Genomic DNA, 21,011 nt, shown 5'->3' with positions numbered 1-21,011 from the left:
TGTATATTAATGTCATTTTGTGTTGGATGTTTCTTACATTGTGTCTACACAGGAGGCATAAGGCAGCAGCTGCAGAGCTTCATCTACTCAGGATGCATTCAGGCTCAGTGTTAATTGATGGTCACTTGTGTTTTGGCACTGCTCAGAGCCCAGTGCATTGTAGTTGTTGTTCCTGTATGTATTATAAAAAAGCTATTACGCAACCAGTGTAATGTAGACAGATAAAAACACAGGCATGTCTGTTCTATGGGTCTTCTTTGTGGACATGCCATTAGCCCCAATATTATCCATTGCAATCATTTACCGCCTCTTGGGTGTTACATGCTATAAATAACAATAATTGGACCCTAGGAAGACTGAGAGTCACTTTGTAGAAGCTGAATGGGAGCCAATTAAAGAATAAAATAATAGACATGTTGATCATAAGCACACGATGATACAAAAATTACAAAAAAAAAGACACCTAAAGCTCATCTTAGACGTACTGCTAAGATCAAAAGTCCTATCTGGCCCTGCATGGCCTTTTTTTCCCCATCATGTTTGACATGGTTATAAAAAGCATGACAACCCACTGCTCCAATCCTTTGAAAATGATCCTTTTAAAAGCTGCATGTTCCTCATGAAATGTAAGATTTATTCACAGAGCAGGAATTACGCTGTTATAAACTGACAGCACTCTAATTGCAGGCGTCTGTTAGTTCTGCTCATTTCCACAAGTAAACATTCACAATTACCAACCCAACAGTCATGTATATATCAAAGAAACACATGTTTAAAGCACATGAGATAATAGAAACTGTAAATGGTACCCATGCATGTGAACACACCTACACCTTCACAATACCTCCTCTATCTGAGCATCATCTTTGGGTGGTACAGATTATATTCTCACTATCAACTAACATCTCTACAGTTCCCCTGGAAAGTGACAGACGGAGACATTTTCAGACATCTCATTGCCACCTGAGATCAAAAGCATTTTCCCAGAAAAAAAAAACGGACATAGAAAGCACTCAGAAGCCACTTCAAACATGCTTGTTGTTGAGAGCAGTGCCAGTTGATTTCAGATTACAGTCCTAAAATGTCTGAATTATGATATTATTTATATCATAGTTATAATTATTATATTATCAGACCACTTAGTTCCATAAATATTTTGCTGTTCTGCCTTTTTCTGCACCTTCCTCTCTTTTTCCCTCTTCCTGCATGTCTCATGCTTTATTTTTTCCTCATATTTTGTATTTTATCTCTCTTTCTAACTCGATTTCTTGTCTGTATTTTATAGCTCTCATTCCCTGTCACCACCTCTCTGTCTCTCTTTGTAACAACAGGAATACTTGTCCTACATGCTGTCACCGAAGGATTTCATTATAGCACAGTCATGCTGATCTGTCTCTCTCTCTCTCTCTCACACACACACACACACACACACACACACACACACACACACACACACACACACACACACACACACACACACACAGAGACACACACAGACACACACGCAAGAGCACACATGTACACACACACAGAGGCAGGGTTCATCAGTTCGGCTAGTTAATAGTTTATAGCTTCAGGCTTTCTGACTTGATTGTCTTTTTAATGGCCATAAAAACACACCAGGCTGATACTGTATGTCTTCTCTGACACACACACATTTTCACTCACACACTTGTGAGGACGCTCGTCGACGTAATGCATTCCTCAGCCCCTTAAAGAAACATTCACCTAAACCTAATGTAAAGGTTGTTTCGTGTTACCGAAACCAAAAGGATGGAGTGTTTTTGTAGTTCATATGTTTGTTTTAAACAGCCAATCTGGAAACTATACAGATGCCCTTGTAGGCTTATAAATCTACTGTGTGTGTGGGATGAGCCCGTTTATGTGCTTGTATTACAGCTCAGATTCAGTTGATCTCAAAACTTCTAAGAAACCTAAGTTCTTTGTGTTTTTTTTTTTGCAACCTTTCACTTTGGCTCCTAAATGAGGAAAATTGCCTTGAAGCTAAAAAATCTATTTCATCTGACATGTATAGAAGAGCTAGTTTAAAATAAGGCCTGAAATGCCTCATCTGAAGACATCCCATTAAAGGCATCAGTGTGATTCATACAAAGTGCTTGATGAATTGTTAAACAATATCGACACCTTTCCAGCTTTGGAAGTAGAAGAGCTGTGCCCTGCAATTTTGGTAGTTTTCTGAAATGAACAATCCAACAATCACACCAATCAAGTCCACTTCATGCAGCGCAGAGAAAGTAAACAGGGTTTGAACTCCTCACTCAAAGTCCCCACTATCATTAGTCACACATTTCCTTACAAGTCTGCTACCAAATGCAACACCATAAATGCTTCTATGGAGAGTGTGCACCATTATCCCCAGCTGAACGATTCATTATGTCTGACTTCTCTCTGAGATAATTGGCTTTTCACGTCACCTTCAAGTGTGGCCATTCACAACGTCAACTTGTCTATTTCTAGCATAAAAGCCCTTCAGATCAGGGATAACCAGACAAAATGTCTGACTCTCTGTGATTCTATCTGGTATTCACAAATTTTAATCCACTGAACCACAAGCAGTTTCTGCGATTAATTTGGTCCTGTGACATTTTCAACATGTACAGTATTTTTTCCAAGCCTCCAAGGTGTTACCAATACTGGGAAAAAATGTTTTCTTTATATATCATAGATATTTTATTTCTTACATTTTTAATTTGTTTCCATTCATGTCTCTTATCTGCTCTGTGTAATCACAGTTCAGACAAAAACAGACTTCATCTAGTGTCTTAAAGGAGAAGCACAAGCAGCTTTTATAGTGAACAGATCACTGAGGAAAGCCTTTTCATTGGACATCATTTTGTCAATTTTGCCCCAGGAGCAGTTTTTCATACCATGTAAGAAATGCTGCACCTTCCAGCCTTCCAACTTTCCTAGAATGTAAACAAATAACAAACAAAATTTTCCACATCTCCTCTTGAATGAGCCCAAACAGAGAAATTAGAGGATTTAGTTTCACTTATTAAGAGCCCAGCTTTGGTTGGGCTTGCATTTTAGATTTCTTCCAGTTATTTCGGGATAAGGTGTGACCAATAAATATAATAATCTGATAATATCCAATATCTAATTATTGTGCTTTTTTTATTACTTATATTAATATTAAATGTATATTGTTATTGTTGTTGTTATTATTATTAATACTATTTTTGGTATTATTAGTAGCAGTATTGTTATTATTAACATATGTGGATGCCAGGGACTAGGCGGTTAATATCTGAGATCGGATTTGAAACACTTCTGTTCAATGCTTGTTAGGGCTGGAGCAATACCCTAACATTAACCTTTTAGACCAAGTCTTAACCCTCTGACAGCCCGGTTGTGAGAACCGGCCAAGGTGTCATTATGATTTTGAAATTAAATTTATCCACACAGGCACAGAAAGACACACACTAACACACACAGCGGGTAGGTGCAGACAGTTAAGAGCTATCGATGTAGATCAACACTCTCTCCTCTGTACAAAGTCAGCCTGCCCTGCATTCTGTGTGTGTGTGTGTGTGTGTGTGTGTGTGTGTGTGTGTGTACCTAAGTAAATGAGCGTCCACTTTCATCAGTGTGTACTTAAATCCGTGTGTGTCTACATGTGCGTGGGTCCAGTTTGTGTGTGTGTGTGTGTAGGGGTGTGTGTGTGTGTGTGTGTGTGTGTGTGTGTGTGTGTGTCCTTCCATCCAGAAAATAAAGCCTTATTGAGGATGAAATGGGATTTTTAATTGGCTGAGCCTCGGCCTAACTGCGCCGCGTGAAACTTCACGGCCCCTCGTACAATGTCACTGACACACACACACACACACACTCACAATGGACCCATGTACAACCATGGCAACTCACACACAATATGGCACAGTCATCCTTGCACATGTGTACACAAGACTGAAAAGAGCAAGCACACACACACACACACACACACACACACACACACACACACACACACACACACACACACACACACACACACACGCTATGTCTCCATGTCAGGGAGTATTGATTAGACCATTTAGTCCAAATAGAAGAGAACACTGGCCCCCATCAGGGAGACCTCCCTAACAGGCTCATTTACACACAAACACACACTCTCCGTCTCTCTCTTCCTTACTAAAACACAACTGCAATCAGCCAGCGCACACATTTGCTTTCCTGGACACAACCCATGCCTTCCTTGCTCCTTTTTGTCTTTGGACACACACACAGACACACACACACATGCAGAGTGCGATGCGCCTGTTAAAAGGTTGCGTCCATGTCTGACAGCGCCTCTAAGAGCCCTGCATCGATTTTCCCCTGTGCTGACTGACTGTTAGAGCAAGCGAGCTACAGTGAGAAAGAAAGAGAAAGGGAGAGAGCGGACGTCAATAAACAGAGCAAGGCACTAATACTGCCAAGGTTAAGGGTTCCATTACTCACAATACTGGAAATTTTCTTTTCCTCATGTAACTCTGACTGAACATCTGTGTGTGTTTGTACGAGGACGGTGGAGGTTGTGTGTGCTTAACTGATAGTCACAGCTCGTGAGCGTGAAACTTCAATATATACTGTCTTATCCGATCTGCCGCCCTGAAAAGAATCCATTTCAGCAGGCAAAGTGGAGGATTTCAATTTAGCAGAAAGAAGCCCTGATGGCTCTGAGGCTTTATGTTCAATATCAACTGCATCCAAGCGCATGTATAACATTTGGGCGTCAACATATGTATGAACACACATGTTGTATAAGAAATAAATGGACTCTATGAAAGTTAATGAGAATCTAGACTGTCAGAGTTCACTCACTTCAGACAGTATCAGGCTGGTATCATCACATATTGTTAGTATATACGTATATGGGCCAAAAAAACTTCCTTCACTTTCCCAATCAGCTCAACAGATGTGTCATCATCCACTCTGATCATTAATAAACAACCCTGATAACATCTGCCACCTCTTCCAATCATCACAGTGCTTGTAAAATATCCAGTGGAGTCATCATCTTGTAAATATACAAAGCTAAACGTTTGTTGTGTGTTTTAAAGGTTCCCATATGGTCAATATCCAGTCTTATTGTGTTTTGTGTGAGTTATAAAATACAAACTGGTAAATATATTATGAGGATATTTACTTCTGCCATTCCTCAAGCCCCCCAACAATCAGTTGGCCTCCCAGCTTTATAAGCCAGTAAGATTTTGACTTGCTCAGACTGTGACTGACAGCGTGCTCTTCATAAAGGATGCAAGAATGGCAGCAGCTAATTGGCCTTCAGAGCAAAACAGGCCATTTATAACGGCCCTAAAATCATGTGAGACTTTATTTGCTGAAAATGAGTGCAATATGTGACTTTTAATCCAAACCATGAGCCATTTCTAAGCCTTACAAAGTAATTTTCGTGACTAAACTTGGTTAAACAAAAGTGAAATATAATGCTATGAGAAATGAGTGTAGGCGAGACTCAAACTCAAGTCTCCTGTCTATGAGTAGGCTGATGGCATCTGAAATGGATGCAGAAATAAGATTTTAGTCAGTGGACTCTAGTCAAAATGTTTTTTATTGTCTTTATTATATTTGACATGATTGTTATTAGTTGTTGTAATAGAAGTATAACAGTGGTAACAGTAGAGTTTTTTAATTGTGATTGAAACATTATTACTTTTTTGTTGTAAAATATGTGCTTTTAATAATATACCTCACATTTTTTTTATCTGTTGGTTATAAAAAGATTAAAATGAAGTTCAGGAGATAGTATATAATAATGTTGCACAATCACACCACTTTGGACAGATGTTTCACTATTATAATACCATGATTTTATTGTTAGCAGTCTTGTTGTCACTTGTTCTTTGTCTTAATATTTTTTTCTTTCAATTTAGTTTTCTTTTTTCCTGAATGTCATTGTTCATTTGTAAGGTCTTCCCAAAATATTGTACGTAAATCAAAAGCATGAATAATAATCAAATGTGCTACAGTTTTATTCTTTCTTAGGTAGGACTGCCAGTTCTGGTTGGTACATTGTCTAGTACATTATAGATCTGAACTGGGAATTCTGAAATATTAAATGCTTCCTGCATGATGCAGCTTTTACTAAGGTAAAAATAAAATTATACAGACTTTCTTGAATTTCCCCAAGGGGATGAATAAAGTCTGTCTGTCTATCTGGCATGCACCATTGTGAAATAAAAATCAAACCTGTCACTTTTTATGTCATATACTGGGTGGCACTGCCCCATTTTTATCTGCTTATCAAGATTAGGATGCTACTACCAACAAAAGTTATCTGAATGTTTTTTTTTCTGTGCATCAGATAAGACAAATTCTACATTTAGACTAATAATTGCACATGCTACCATGTGACTCACAAGACATTTCTATTTAATCCTTCTGTTTAGGCAGATTCGCCACTTTTGCTTCGTCAGTGGCAGTATGAAAAGTAGTTTTTCATGAGGACTTGTGGACTGAAACTAACTGTTAGAAGCTTAAACAGATGTCATTAATATGTGGAGCTGTTTGCATGTGTAGATATGTATGAAGCATTCTAAAAACAACTTGTATTTGTGTTTGTGCATCAGGTCTGATCAGGTCCAGAGTGCGGGGGGCTGATGCTGCGAGGGCCCGAGTGCTCACCTTCCTGGACAGCCACTGTGAGGTTAACAAGGACTGGCTGCCTCCCCTCCTGCAGAGGATCAAACAGGTACACCATGACTCAGACCAACAAACACAAAGAAAACAAAGCATATGAGGCTCTCTTAGTCCTAATTTACAATCCACTTATTTTTCATGTCTCAAATCTTGGAGAAAAGTGCCTCTCAGAGTTACACATGTACTTGAAGAGGACTATGAGCACCGATAACTTCAAGGCCAGTCTTAAAAATATGGTGCTCTTTAGTGCACTACAAAAAGTCTTTGTGTGTGTCTCTGTGTGTGTGATGACTCCAGTGGTTGAGGTGAAATCGCACCATGAGAGAAAATAGCTGACGGTCTGATTGCCTCTCATTAAGAAATAAGTGCTGCACTCTCTCCTTCACCCCTCTCACCCGTCTGCTCTCCTCTGTTTGTGTCTCCTCTTCCTCTCCTCCTCTTCCTTATCTTCTCTCTTGTCACCTCGTCTGTCTCCTTTCACCTCCTCTCCTCCATTCTCCTCTCCCCTGACCTCCTCTGTCACTTGTTACCACTTTTATCCACCCTTTTATCACATTGTCTCCCTTTTTTTTGCTCTTCTCTAACCTTTTCTGTAGCCTTCTCCTCTCCCCATGTCTCCTTTTCTGCCCTGTCATTACATCTCTTCTCCTCTTTCTTCTCTCATGTCCTTTACTTTTACTCTGCCACCTTTCCTGACTCCTCTCCTCGCTACTCACTTCTTCTGATTGCCTGTCACGTCCCTGTCTTGTCTCCTGCTTCCCCTTGTCTCGCACCTCTTCACTTGCCTTGCACTTATTCCCTTTTATTCCACCTTTCTTTTCTCTCTGTTTGCACTCAGCTCCAACCATCTTTGATCTTGATCTGTTCTTTTCTTAATCCACCTCTTCCTCATCTCCTCATCGAACATCTCATCCTTTACACTCGTTCATTCCTTGTCTCTTCATATCTGCCTTTCCTTTCTTCTCACGCTTCTTCTCTTCCACCTAACCTCACCTGTTCTCTTCCTCTTTCTCTTCTCTTGCATCGATCCTCTATACCTCACCTCACCTTCTTTTTCCTTCCTTGTCGTCTTTTTTGGCCTCTCTTATGTACTTTCCTCTCCTCACACTTTCTGCCGTCACTTTTCCTCGTCTCTTAATTTTCACTCTTGTCTTTTACTTGTCCGATTTATCAAGTCAACTGTTCTTTTGCTGATATACTCAACCTCCAATCTGTAGAGCAGTGATCAATAAGTAAATCCACCAGAGAGTCTGCTCCGTTTCTGCCGCTGTACCAACATCATCCATATTCATACTCACAGCTTGTGTGTGTTTTCATGCACGAGAGTCATCTGTCACTGTCTGTCTAGTCACTTTATAGTCAAATATTAAGATTTAAATGTATGAGGTATTGATCCAGGTTAACACACACACACACAGGCTAAACTTCAGACCACCATGAAATCCTATTCCCCGAAAAATAATTGTCTGTCTCACTGATATACTGAGCTGAAGTCTTGCCTGACTTTCAGGTCATCATCTGTTCTACTAGCTTTCATTGCTTAGTGTGTTTCATCATATGGGGTTTCTTTCATTCAACCCAGTGGTTCTCAACTTTTTCTGCCCTGTCTCCCTTCAGAAGCAGAAAATAGTTGATGCCAAAAAGAAACTAAAACCTTTGGGATTTGTTGCTGTTGAATGAACAAAACCTTTCGCTAGCCATGCCATATAATTATTGTGTGGTCATTTTATTGTCAGGGCAATGACTCAGAATCTCAGAATAGAAAGAAATCTGCAGCATTCTCATTTGAATAAATACCAATTTCCCTGTTCTTTAACACTGATTGGTTCTGTTCAGTAGTGACTCGACCCATATTCATCACATTGAAGTATTTGCAATTCTTCTCCTTGTAATCACTGGCAAATGATTGCACATCAATTGTGTGCAAGAAAAGTATATAGTGAACAGTCACCTCAGGTGTTTTCCTAGTCGTTGATAACAAAAAACTTGATTTTCATAGAAGTATGTATTCAAGATAGTACAATGGTGATATTTTTATTGTTTTAAACAAAGTAAAAGGTAACAGACATAATTGCAGCAGCTGCTGCAGATGTACAAGGAGAGCAGAGAACTGCAGAGAACGTTGGCTCTGCCATTATACAATAAAAAAGACCCACAGATAAAAGGTTCAGAAAATCAGTAAAGCTGGAGTTGTTTTTGCTATTGAATAGTGGTTTAGCTTTCCCACCAAAGTGAGAAACAGTCTCATCAATATTCAAGTGCTCTGGCCAAAACTGAAAACAAAAACAATGAGTTACAAACAACAGAAAACGGATAGACTCCTCTTTCCCTGAGGTGATCTTTTAACATAAAACGAAGAAATAATACATCACGTTGTACACAACAAAGAAAAAACAAATCATATTCAATATGCCCTCCAATAAATGATTAAAAGTGCCACCTTCACAAACTCCTGGTCTAAAATCATTAAAGTTGAAGTGATACAGGAAGGATGCATGAAGGGTGATGGTGATGCAGATTGTTTTGGGGTCACTTCCTCCTCAGCTCAGTCATCAAATGCTCTCATTTCAAGTCAGGTGGAAGAAAAAGGAATAGCTAAAATTAAGAAACTGCTCCAGAGTGATTTGAAAATAACACTCATCCAATTACAACAGTAATGTCGCGAATGCTTCACCCTGAGTGCTGCACAGTGTCATTACCCTAACAGCTATTAAAGCAGACACAGTGCTTTGTAATGTGGCTGGAGCTGTAGAAGGATGCAGCCGGCGTCCCCTTGCACTGACCCTGCAGCTAATGGTCCAGAACCGCTCCACCTGCTCTGTAATATCACTGGCTGAAGACGCATCCAGCCGTTTGACCAAACTAATAGAGGTACACTCCATGATTTAACAGGGAGCGCAAGTCTGGCACTACCAGTGTGTGTGGGTGTGTGAGACATTTTATACCTTTTATCCTTGTAAAGAGCAAATGGTGCCATCAAGATAGAAATATGAGGGAAATCAAGTGCGGACTTTTTGCCAGTTCTCACTTTAAAAGGATTTAGGACCCTGTTTAAGGGTTAAGGAGGCAATAACTAAACTAAATCTATAAGAGTCTTATTGCCTTATGGATGATTACACTGGGTTGAGGGATATGGGCATTTTTGTTGTATTGATACCAGATATTTCTCCATTTTAAACCATTTTTTTGATGTGCGGTCATTGTAAATCTGTGACTTAGAGATTTAAAGAACAATACTATATCCTAACCACAGATATTAAACATCACTTTTCTAAAATGCAAAAACGTTAAATGATCCATTTAAAAGTTTTCCTACTTAACACAAACAACATCTTTATCCTGCAGCCTTCCTGCCTTTATGTCTGATTACTGTAAATAGTTGTTGGTAGTTGGATTTTCAAAAGAGAGGAAGAAATGCAGTCCTCAATCGCATGTTTTGACTTGATATCGTTAGTTATATCTTAACATTTTAAATTCTGGTTTTTGTTCCTCCTCTGAAAACCTGTATGCAGCATAAACCAGCAATCCTGATTCTCTCTTGAGTTTTAAAAGCATGCCTGTTAGAACCTAACAGAAAAAAAAAGACTAATTACTACCTTTTATCACTTTGTATTTGAACTCTTAGGTGAACAGAAGAGTAAAATTTCCAAAGACATTTAGGGTTAGTTAGAAAATGTTCATAAAAGTGCCTTTCTGCTATAATAATTCTTAGCAACGCTGGGAGTCTTGTGCTGTAAAACAAAAACAGGCACTTGATATAAACTGAAGAATTGAGGGGCCAGTTAGCAGCTTGCTTGTTGCTTGAGAAGAGTGTAGCGTCTGTGGAGCAAACCAGAAAATTATGTTAATTAAAGGGCATGCAGGAGCACAAGAATCGACAGAATGACATCACGTTGCAAATAATGTCATAAAATACTCTCGAGCCGTAAATAATTGATTACTTCCCCAGGTGCTAAGATTTTGATTTAAAATTTACACATTTTTGCCCTATTTTGTCACCTTGAAGGCAGCTTCTACTCATATTTGTGGTGCAGGCTTTACTCGTGAGTGAAATGCAGGTTTAACTCTGTGGATGCATTACTAGAACATAAGCATCTACTGTAAGTCAGGCAATTTCAGTGTAAGAACTGTCCTAATAAAATGAGCTCAATCCAGTCTTCTTACCCTGCACATGTCCAGCATGAACTGAAGGAAAGTAAAGCCTTTTCATTATGTCCTCGTGTGTTTGCCTTCGGTAACTCTGTGTTCACTGTGTGGATAATTTCTTTGGCTTCTCCTTAATGAATGCTGCTTTCATTTGAAAGCCTTCTCTGTATTTCTTGAATTCATATGGCTCAGTAGTCTGACATTAATGTTAGTAAAGTGAATAAAATAGGACTGAATTGAAGTGAATAGAGGTAGCGGTCACTCTCACCTCAGTAAATGTGGTGTGTGCATGATTGGTGCTGAATGACTGAAATTACTTTTAGTGTGGTGCAGTATAATGACCTTGGAATACACGGACGTTTTACACACAGATGAACACACATTGCAGCGAAAATCTCATTTATTGGAGTAGAATTTGATGACCCACACAGAGGAACACATTCGCTTTTTTACTCTTTCGTTTTCACTTTCAGACGTTTATTTTGTATTTCTAAAGATCTTTTTTCACTTTCTTTGGCACCTCATTTTATTTCCTTTAAAGCCTAAACCTGGTGTGTGTTTTTTGTGTGTTCAGGACTCGACACGCGTGGTCAGCCCAGTCATCGACATCATCAACATGGACACTTTTGCCTATGTGGCAGCCTCTGCTGATCTCCGTGGAGGTATGGAAAGACTTTCTTCTGCCAGCACTCAGAGAAATAAAAATAGCTGCGAGGTGCCTTTGGGGTGTCTTTAGATGACAGAGAGAAACCCCTCAGGGTTTCTGATTCAAGGAGGCTCTTGATGATGAGTTCATGAACCTGTTCCTCTGTACTGAACCTTAAAGCCTTTTGAAATATTTTGTTTTCCCTAGAAATGACTCTCAAGGTTCTTAATGGCTCAAGAAGGATCTCCAAGGGAACCTGAATAGTTTCTTTCCTTGTATATGATTCTATCATTAAAATATACATGAAAATATCTTGACATTTATCTTTGAATATAAACTTTCTTTTTCCCACTGTAGTAGTAGTATTTGATGATAACCTCATAGAAGTAGGCATCGAGAGGTGCAATGATCCTATGAGTTTATTATTTTTAAATGTTTATGTCTGAGAAATCAGTTTGGCGTGGCAGATAGCTGCAAAAATCATCTGAGGCACAAATCTAAACATTTCAGAACAAATAACTGCCATATTTGCCAAAATAAATCTGAAATTTACCTAGGTTTTCACAGTGAATACATTTGCAATGATGAATGTATTTTAGTGTCTCTTCAAATTGTCATCTTTTGCTTGCACTCGTGCAATTTTAAGTTTGGTGGTTAATTTTTTCTTGTCAAACTACCCCTTACCCGTGAGTTTCCTGAAGAGCAGATTTAAGCTCCATGTGGTGACCCATCTTGGGAGTGCCAGGCTCCTATTAACTTCGTCTTTGCTCACAAATCCAAAAATGGGGGAAGACAGGAAGCCTGAGTGGAGCTAAATTTAAGTCTTAAATATGCAGTATATATGGGTGAGATATATCAAAAAATTCATGCCTTTTGGCTTGTCATTAATGTGACAATCAGCTATAAAGATCCTGTTTTGTACCAGGCTGGTAAACTAATTTATTTTTGTTTAAATTAAGCTTTTCACATGGGTCTCTAAAGGGATTGACTCGCTTTTCGACCAGCTTCAAGTGGCTATTTAAGGAAGTACAGTTTTTGCTCTCTCCAGCGGTGGAGGCTGGTGCTTGTTTGCTATAAGCTGCTGTTAACCTCTTTCCCATTTTTATGTACACAGTCTACTAGCTGTGATGTTTTATCAAAGAAACTGTCATTAGATACTATGAGCTACTGTATGCATATATGACTTTCAGCCACTTGCACCTCTTATTTCCTTGCACATTTATCAAAATCAGAGTACATTTAATTGTAAATATCCAGTATCTGTCCATGCTCTTCCATTGTATCAAAGGATGAAGATAATTATTTGTATGTGCAGTGCAGTAATAAATAATCTTGAAATCCATGAAATCACTAATTGCAATTAAAGTTGAGGATGCAGGTTTTGAGGATGAATCATTTACTGTCCATTAACGCATTTAGCATCACAGACGGATCATGTTGAACAGAGTCCCTGGGGAGCGAGTTTCCTTTCAGCTCGACAAGATTCTGCAGATACACATGAGCTGAAACTAAATGGCCTGAAAATAAGCCAGAACAACACACAATGTTCTGTCTCATCTCCTTTTATCATCCTTCTGAAGTCAATCTCTTCTAAGACTTTCATCGTCCCTCTCTCTTTCCATTAGCTTGTCTTATTCCAGTCTTTTTCTTTTGGTAACAGCAATTTGCCAATGCTGATAATAGCCCTGTCCAGCACACACACACACACACACACACACACACACACACACACACACACACACACACACACACACACACACACACACACACACACACACACACACACACACACACGTACACACACACACACACACACGTACACACAAAGACCACAAAGGGGAATCAGTGGTGATAGCTGCTCTCATAAAGGACATTTTAATTATATGAGGCTGTTTCTCATAACATAAAAAATATGGTTATAAGATGGACTTTCATTGATCCAGACACTCCCATACATAGACACACGTTGACTTGTACATGCATACACACAAACACACAGAGAGAGGGGGGGGATAGGAGCGCTGGTGCAGCAAGTCTTTGGCCTGCATCTGCCAGGTAACACACTCACTTATACAAGGTAAAACACACATGCACATATTTGTTTATTACTCGTACACCCACACACACAGACACAGATGGTTTACAAACAAAGAATGAATTCAGAAGACTGCTTTACTGTATAAATAATAATATAAATAAATATTTCTCTATCTTTCTCAATAGCTATGTTTCATTTATTGGACATTTTTATCATTTTCCATGACACCGGGAAAGAAAATTTAGCTCAGTGGGTGTTTTTTTGGATGATCTGAATATGCTACAGAAAGAATCATAAGTTTCAAAATCAGCTTTTAACTGTGTGTCTCCTTCAACTACAGCCCATCCTGGTAACTGTGAATAAAGTCTTGTTGCAGCACAGTGTTCTCTCTATAGAGTATTATGTTATATATTATACTTTCTTTTTCTCTTTCAGGTTTTGATTGGAGTCTCCATTTTAAATGGGAGCAGTTGTCGTCTGAACAGAGAGCTCGAAGGACCGACCCGACCCAGCCAATCAAGTAATGCACACCTACACAAAAACTTAAACAGTATAATGGCCAGACACAAACAGTGATACCTAACCCGACCCCAGAGCTCATTAAGTGAGTGCAGACAAACAGTAAGATAGAGATGAAGGAAGGAAGACGAGGTGGCAGAGGGAGACAGAGGAGAACAGGAGTGTAGACGAAAATGAATCAATGTACTACGATATGAGGAGGAGAAACTATTTAACAAATGTCTGTTATTTGAATTTTGAACTGATGAAACCATTAGATTAATTTAAAACCCGGAAGTTCAAGCTGGTTTCTAATGAGTAACTTTCCTTCTTTCTTATCCCCTAACTACACACCAAATATGGAAGAAGTTAAATAAATAAATACTTAAAAGTTTGTCCAAAAATATTTGACGTGTGCACTTAACCCTGATCCTCACTTCCCATTTTCAAGCTTGAATGGAGAGTTTTAATTGGTGCTAAATGTGGTCTGTGTGTGTGTTTCTGTGTGTGTTTGTCTTCAGACTTATCTGTCCAGGGAAAGCACAGCACAGGCAAAGTTCTCAGCACTCTCTGTAAGGAATGAAAAACATTTAATTTGCAGTATTTTTCAATGTATGAAACCACATATTTTGCTGGATATTGCTGAAACGAATTCAAATTATTCAAGTGCTATAAGAAGTCAGTCAGATCTGTGTGTGTAGTCATTTAATGTAATGCAAGTAAGCTAGTATAGAGGGTTTATTACAGGATTATCTAAACAGCTGTTTCCAATGTCTTTTCTTCCTTTGTTTGTTTTCATTGGATATCTGAAATATATTCAAAAAACATTGCATTTTACCAAAACATAGTACATATTGTGCTTTAATAACTTTACACAGGTAAGCACAGGGGAGAAGAGAAGTTGCACAGACAGTTTGTCCACACCTTCCTCAGTATGGTTCTCCTGTGCAATATTTGCCTGTGTGAAGTTAATAAATACATATATATGGGTCCTTTGTTTGTTTTCATAAAACCCACTGTCATTTTTCTGAATGAGTTTTGTCTTCTTACAGCAGCCTTATAGTTTTGAATGGTGCCAGTTTTTGTCGTTGTTGTCGTTGCTTTGTGTGCAGAAGCTGACTTTATAGACTTTAAGGTATAGGTTCTTTATTATTGTGCCTGGCACACAAAATTAGAAGGTTTAGCAGCTGTGTGTATTGTCTTTATGTAATGCTTCAACTAAAACACTAATCAGCCACAACATTAAAACCACTGATGGATAGCCTGATTGAGCCTCTGTGGAAAATCCAGTCCATGGAGTCCCCACCTTGTACCACTCACCTAAACATTGTTGCAGACCAAACGCATTTCCACCTCCTGGTAATAACACTCCCAACACCAGCATCCTCCCCCAGCAGGGTAATGCACCAAACTAATAGAACTGCTCATGAACATCTCGTGGAGCAAAACAGAAAGCACTGGACATTAATCCAGCTTCTAAACTCTCTCCATCCCCATCTGGTCAAGCATCAGATTGCTGCAGCAGGGCAAGCTTGATCCATGGAGGTCCCACCTCACAACCTATAAGAATCCACTGCCAATATAATATATAGGTCCTGTAACCATGCCCTGGTGGGTCAGAGCTGCTTTGGTGGCCAGGTAGGTCTTAATGTTGTGGCTGATCTCTGCGTGAACCGACTTTATTAGCACTGACAGTTAGAAAGGTAGTAAATTGCTACTCAGAGCAACGGCACTTAACAGCAGCAAATAGGCCACAGTAAATGTAGCAGTCTGTTGAAGGAAAAGGTCTCCACACAAATTAAAGTTTTGACATCTAACTATGAGGTTTCAAATTTAAAATGAGGATATCATGAAGTCCCAATCTGAGCTGCCCTACCATGTACGTCACAATAAAGCGTACAGTGACACAGCATTCAAAATATTTACAATATAGAAAAATATAAAGAATATATGCACAGATTACATAGATAGAAGACCCACTGGCATTATTAAGTTAGTGTGATTTATGTGTCTAGCACTTAATTCAATAATACATATATGAATATGGTAGAAAAGATCCACAGTCAGAATATTACATTAAAACTTTCAGAATCAGAATAATGCTTTAAAAATAATAACAACATCTACAAAATCACATTACCCATAACGGTGGGGGTTAATTGCACCACTGAGGTTGCCCTCGGCTGCTAAAATGACGAATGACACAGGTCCTCTCTGCAGCAGTCTGCAGCAAATGTATCACCCTGCTTTGACCTATCACTGCTGCAGTGAAAAACTTAATCTCCTGCAAGTTTACACAAACTCAAATCATCGATGCCTGACAAATCATTTGCTGTGGAGAAATGAACAAACAAACAAAGGGAAGGCACAGAGCAAACATGCGCACACAGTTATAAATAATAAACTCTGGCAGTCTTCCTTCTTCATAAGTCAGATTAGTGGCAGGAACCCAGATTTATCGTGGTGCCAACTTGTGACTGTCTGAGTCGATGCGTGTCTTTTTTTTAGTGGCAGTTCTCACAGATGGATGGGTACTGATGAGTGTATGTATACTGAGATACATGTACTGTAGACGGATAGAAAGTGTCTCCACCTGGATGTCAGTTTGAACCATCTGGGAACACACAGGGACTGATTTGTACACTCTACTTGTGAATCCACAGTTCACATAATGCATTCCATAGCATCTAACCTTAACCATCACATCTGTCATTTGAACTGCAACGATCTCCTAGTATAGACAATTTAAATAAAGTATTTAGTTTCTTTTTAGCATTTTTCCCACCGATATCAACACAACTTGTAAAAACCCAACAACTTATTCTGCTTTTCAGAGTTATGTTCTCTGATCAGCGTTGAAACTGTGGACCAGCGGCCCTCATTGACTGGTCCTCACATAGAGGAAACACACACACACACACACACACACAAAAATGCACCCGCCTTGTTTCATTCCATTTATTTGCCAAGTTATTTTATGCTATTTAATTTCCTCACTTTCTTCAGTCACACATTCACACAGACACTAAAGTTCTCCATACACACATACTTACATTCCTTTTAAGCACACAAGGACAAATTGAGCCTGAAAAAAGGGTTTTTATGTACTTCCACCCACATATAGACATGCACACACTGACAGACACACAGCGATCGCTATTTGCGGGCGGTGACGGCAGGATAATTGTTGATAAACAGAGGGTATTTGATGACGCGTGCTGGCCTTCAGCTATTCACTCGTTGCATTGTCCAGATCACGATTCAGGCTGCGTTTGTGTGGCTGAGTTATTTTGTGTGTACCACAGCAAACCAACAGACTTATTTCTATTCTGGAAAACACAAAGAGCACCTAAACGGAAGCTCCTTACTTCTGGATTAGATTACAATCCTCTGGAGAAAATTAAACACAAACGTCAGCAACAAATGATGGGGACAGACAGGTTTGCTGCTCAATAGTAATCTTACTTTGTTTTTATCCAACTATAATATATACTGTATCATGCTTTTGGGTATTTTTCATGGAGTCTCATCGTTATATCATCTTCAGTCTTGTGATGCTAATGAGACTGGACTCAGTTTCAGATGGCTCAGGAGGAAAATTGTAATCAGACAATCTGTTTATCTATTGATTGGGTTTTTGTCTCTCTTTGTGTCTCCCTCTCTGGCAGGACTCCCATCATCGCAGGTGGGCTCTTTGTGATTGACAGGTCCTGGTTCAATCATCTCGGCAAATACGACACCGCTATGGACATCTGGGGCGGGGAGAACTTTGGTGAGTCGACATTAGGAGTAGCTTCTCTTAAAGACATGAATTAAACCACACTAATAGACAACTATGGCTAAAAATTGAGCATATTTGCAGTTAAGATACTATAGTAGAAACTACATTTTTGTCTACATTGATAACTTTACAGCAGCTGTTTTTAGTGTTGCAGCTCCATATCTGCTAAACAAACTGTTTTCTGTTTTATTTTTCTTTTAAGATTAGAATAATGACACTATCCACCATCTATGATACTAGCTCAGTATGATTTCATCATTATTGCAGCAATTGACAAAAAAATGTCACACAAAATTAACATAAAGTGCATTAAGCAAAGAAAATGTTGTTAATAATTTGTCCTGGGGAAAATTAGTTCAGTTCTTGCTGACCTTAAAGTCTTTGTTAGCCTGTTTTTGATTTGGATGTAGGGAAATCTGTTGAATGCCTGCCAAATTGAAAATTATAGCCAAATAAGGAGTCATACAAAAAAGTGGGTAAAGGGAAGGAGTGCAAAAATTCAGAAATGGTCCTTGCATAAAATAATCAGTGAATCATATTTGTTTTTTTGCTTTATTGTGTGACTTTAGTGAGTAACACGTGAAAGTTGTTCATCACTTTAATAGAACGTCCTTTAAAAATCCAGTACGACTGTGAAGGCATACTGTTGGTTCAATTGTAACATTAGCCATTAAAGTCTTCTTCAGCGGAAGATAATATTAAAATTATAGGTACCCAACTATAAACAGTATGTCAAGTTGATATGTTCATGCTGGTACACAAAGCTTTAATGAATTCAGTGTTTCTCCTTTGGTTTGAAGAATGAGGAAGATGCTTGACAGCTGCATTTTGGTACTTTAATCTGAACGGTAATCATTTCTTCACTATGTGCTTTTGTAAATCTGTCTTCTTAACATCACATTTATGAGTGAAAAATAAATGTTAGCAAATATATGTTGCAGAAGAATAATGTATATTACTTGTACCTTCAGCATGTTGACTGGCGTGACTGTGCTTTCATGTGAGATTCATGTTTCTACGGTGGTTTTTAGGCAAAGGCAGATCATAATTAAATATAGATTAAGTTGAAGGATAGCTGGTTCTGCAATCATTTGCAATTGTTTGAATGCTAGTTTTAGCGAAATCTCAGCATGGTCACACATGATGAGAGCTAATAAATACAGTGGAAGTTAAGAAGTTAACTGTCTGAAATTCAAAGGTCCTTCAATATCAGCTGAACGAAGGTGAACTTTTCATTCAGGAGAAAAAAATCTTTACTTTCTGACAGCAGCAACATCTGGCTCTCCTGCTGCTACCTGTCTCAAATCATCTGAAGTGTGTGTGTGTGTGTGTGTGTGTGTGCGTGTGTGTGCGTGTGTGTGCGTGTGTGTGTGCGTGTGTGTGTGCGTGTGTGTGTGTGTGTGTGCGTGTGTGTGCGTGTGTGTGTGCGTGTGTGTGTGCGTGTGTGTGTGTGTGTGTGCGTGTGTGTGTGTGCGTGTGTGTGTGTGCGCGCGCATGCATGTGTACCGTTACTGCACTCCTGCTTGTTTCAGATCAATGAGAGCCTGTTAGCCTGTTTTTCCTCTCTCTCACTCACACTCATTTGCTCTCTGTCATGTTTCCATCAGTCTCACAGGCTCTGTGTCAGTATCTAAGAGTCTTGCTGACTTCTCTTGTTCTCCTTTTCACTCTCTAGTGTTTCATCTTTACTTCCATCTCTGTTCTTTTCCTCGTCAAACCCAGTCCACGCTCTAATTTTCTCTTCTTCTCTCTCCTCTTTTCACCCGTACTCTCTCTGTCTCTCTGCTTCTGTTACTGTAAAATTTTGTGAAATTCTCAGCTTCTCATTCTTTGGGGGAAGCTCTGTTACTTCTCTCTTCCTCTCTAGTGAACTCACAGACAGATACTAGCGCTGTCAATTAACACACATACATGCACAAAGAGCTGTGAATTCAATTAACGTTAGCTGTGCCTTTTATGTGAATTGTTGTCCTCATATCAGAGACTGAGCACAGTGTAAACAGGTCATAGGAACACGCAAAGTGCATGTGAAATAATCAACACTCACGCTAATGGTAACACAACACTAACAAACGCATTCTCTCACACACAGACAAAAAACAAAACAAAAAAAAAATCACAGTCCGTCAGCAGGTTATCAAATATTCAGGGAGGTTTGGCCCATTTAGCTGTGATGTCCAGGATAGAAAACTACCACAGAGACAAAGAACATAAAAGGCAGAGCTTCAAATAAACAGAACACCTGGGTACTGAGAGAGAGAGCAGTCAAATTTACCCAGTTCACATCACACTAGTCTGACTCATCATGTGTAGATGGTGGAAATAAGCCTACTGCTGGTGGCATATTTCAGACGGCCTTCTCCTCCTGTTTTACTCCCAGTGGGGAATTGTTATAGAGATCACCAAATAATGTTTCCAACATTTGTCTAAGAGGAATGTTATGCAAAAAAATTCATTTTTTAGACATATTCCACTAAAGATGTTCCCCTTAACACTGATGTACATGGACACCATTGCTGCATCCCGGGCTAAGCGCTCTACATTACGTTTGTTACGTGTGAAACCACAAAAATCTGAATCTGTCTTTCATCGTTATACTGCAGATTCCAGATGGAAATGTTCGTCCATGACTCTGATGGTTCATTTCACTCAGGATATGACTTCTAGCATGTAAAAGCACCACATGGAGCAGATTTTTAGAGAAATACAAACACACCAACGAGTGTTTTTCCCCTTAAATGGAATGGTAATGAGTACAGCAAAATCATACTCTTGAAAGAGATGGGCTTAAAAGATCAAGTTTATAGAGTGCCTTTCACTAGTGCTTCACAGTAAAAGTAAGGCATAAATTACAGATTTAAGAACAGTTACGCAGCAATGCAGATAATGTTGTACAGCAACTTAACATCTATTCTTCACTTTGTGTCAGGGATAGGTGTTTCTTAAATGTTTGTTCTAGACTGAACAAAGCTCCCACAAGCAGTCACATCTCATAAATGATAAGAAAATATACATATTAATACTTACTCATGTATGAGCTGGGTAATGAAGAATCTTGGCTGTTTGCTTAAGTTGACTATAAAAGCATTGTCGTACCAATGCTTTTAAACATTGAGCTGTTAGGCTGTTGGTTCAGAATACCGCCTAATAATTTGCCAATTCAAAATGTATCCTACATCCCACCAAACCGAACAGGATGTTTATGTTTGTCAGGCAGTGCTGCTGTCTTAGAAATGTGACACACTACA

General features: G+C 39.0%; 1 protein-coding gene across 1 annotated transcript in view; it reads left to right on the top strand.

Annotated features, from left to right (window-relative positions):
- galnt14 (UDP-N-acetyl-alpha-D-galactosamine:polypeptide N-acetylgalactosaminyltransferase 14 (GalNAc-T14)) overlaps positions 1-21,011 on the top strand; it is a 193,635-nt gene that overhangs the window by 145,298 nt on the left and 27,326 nt on the right. The window contains 4 exon segments of the mRNA XM_022206915.2: positions 6,585-6,706; positions 11,375-11,462; positions 13,920-14,004; positions 17,651-17,754. Coding sequence (XP_022062607.1) covers positions 6,585-6,706; positions 11,375-11,462; positions 13,920-14,004; positions 17,651-17,754 — 399 coding nt within the window.

This window comes from Acanthochromis polyacanthus, chromosome 16 (genome assembly GCF_021347895.1).
Source record: "Acanthochromis polyacanthus isolate Apoly-LR-REF ecotype Palm Island chromosome 16, KAUST_Apoly_ChrSc, whole genome shotgun sequence".
In the NCBI taxonomy this organism is placed as follows: domain Eukaryota; kingdom Metazoa; phylum Chordata; class Actinopteri; family Pomacentridae; genus Acanthochromis; species Acanthochromis polyacanthus.
This window is presented reverse-complemented; position numbering and strand designations above follow the sequence as displayed.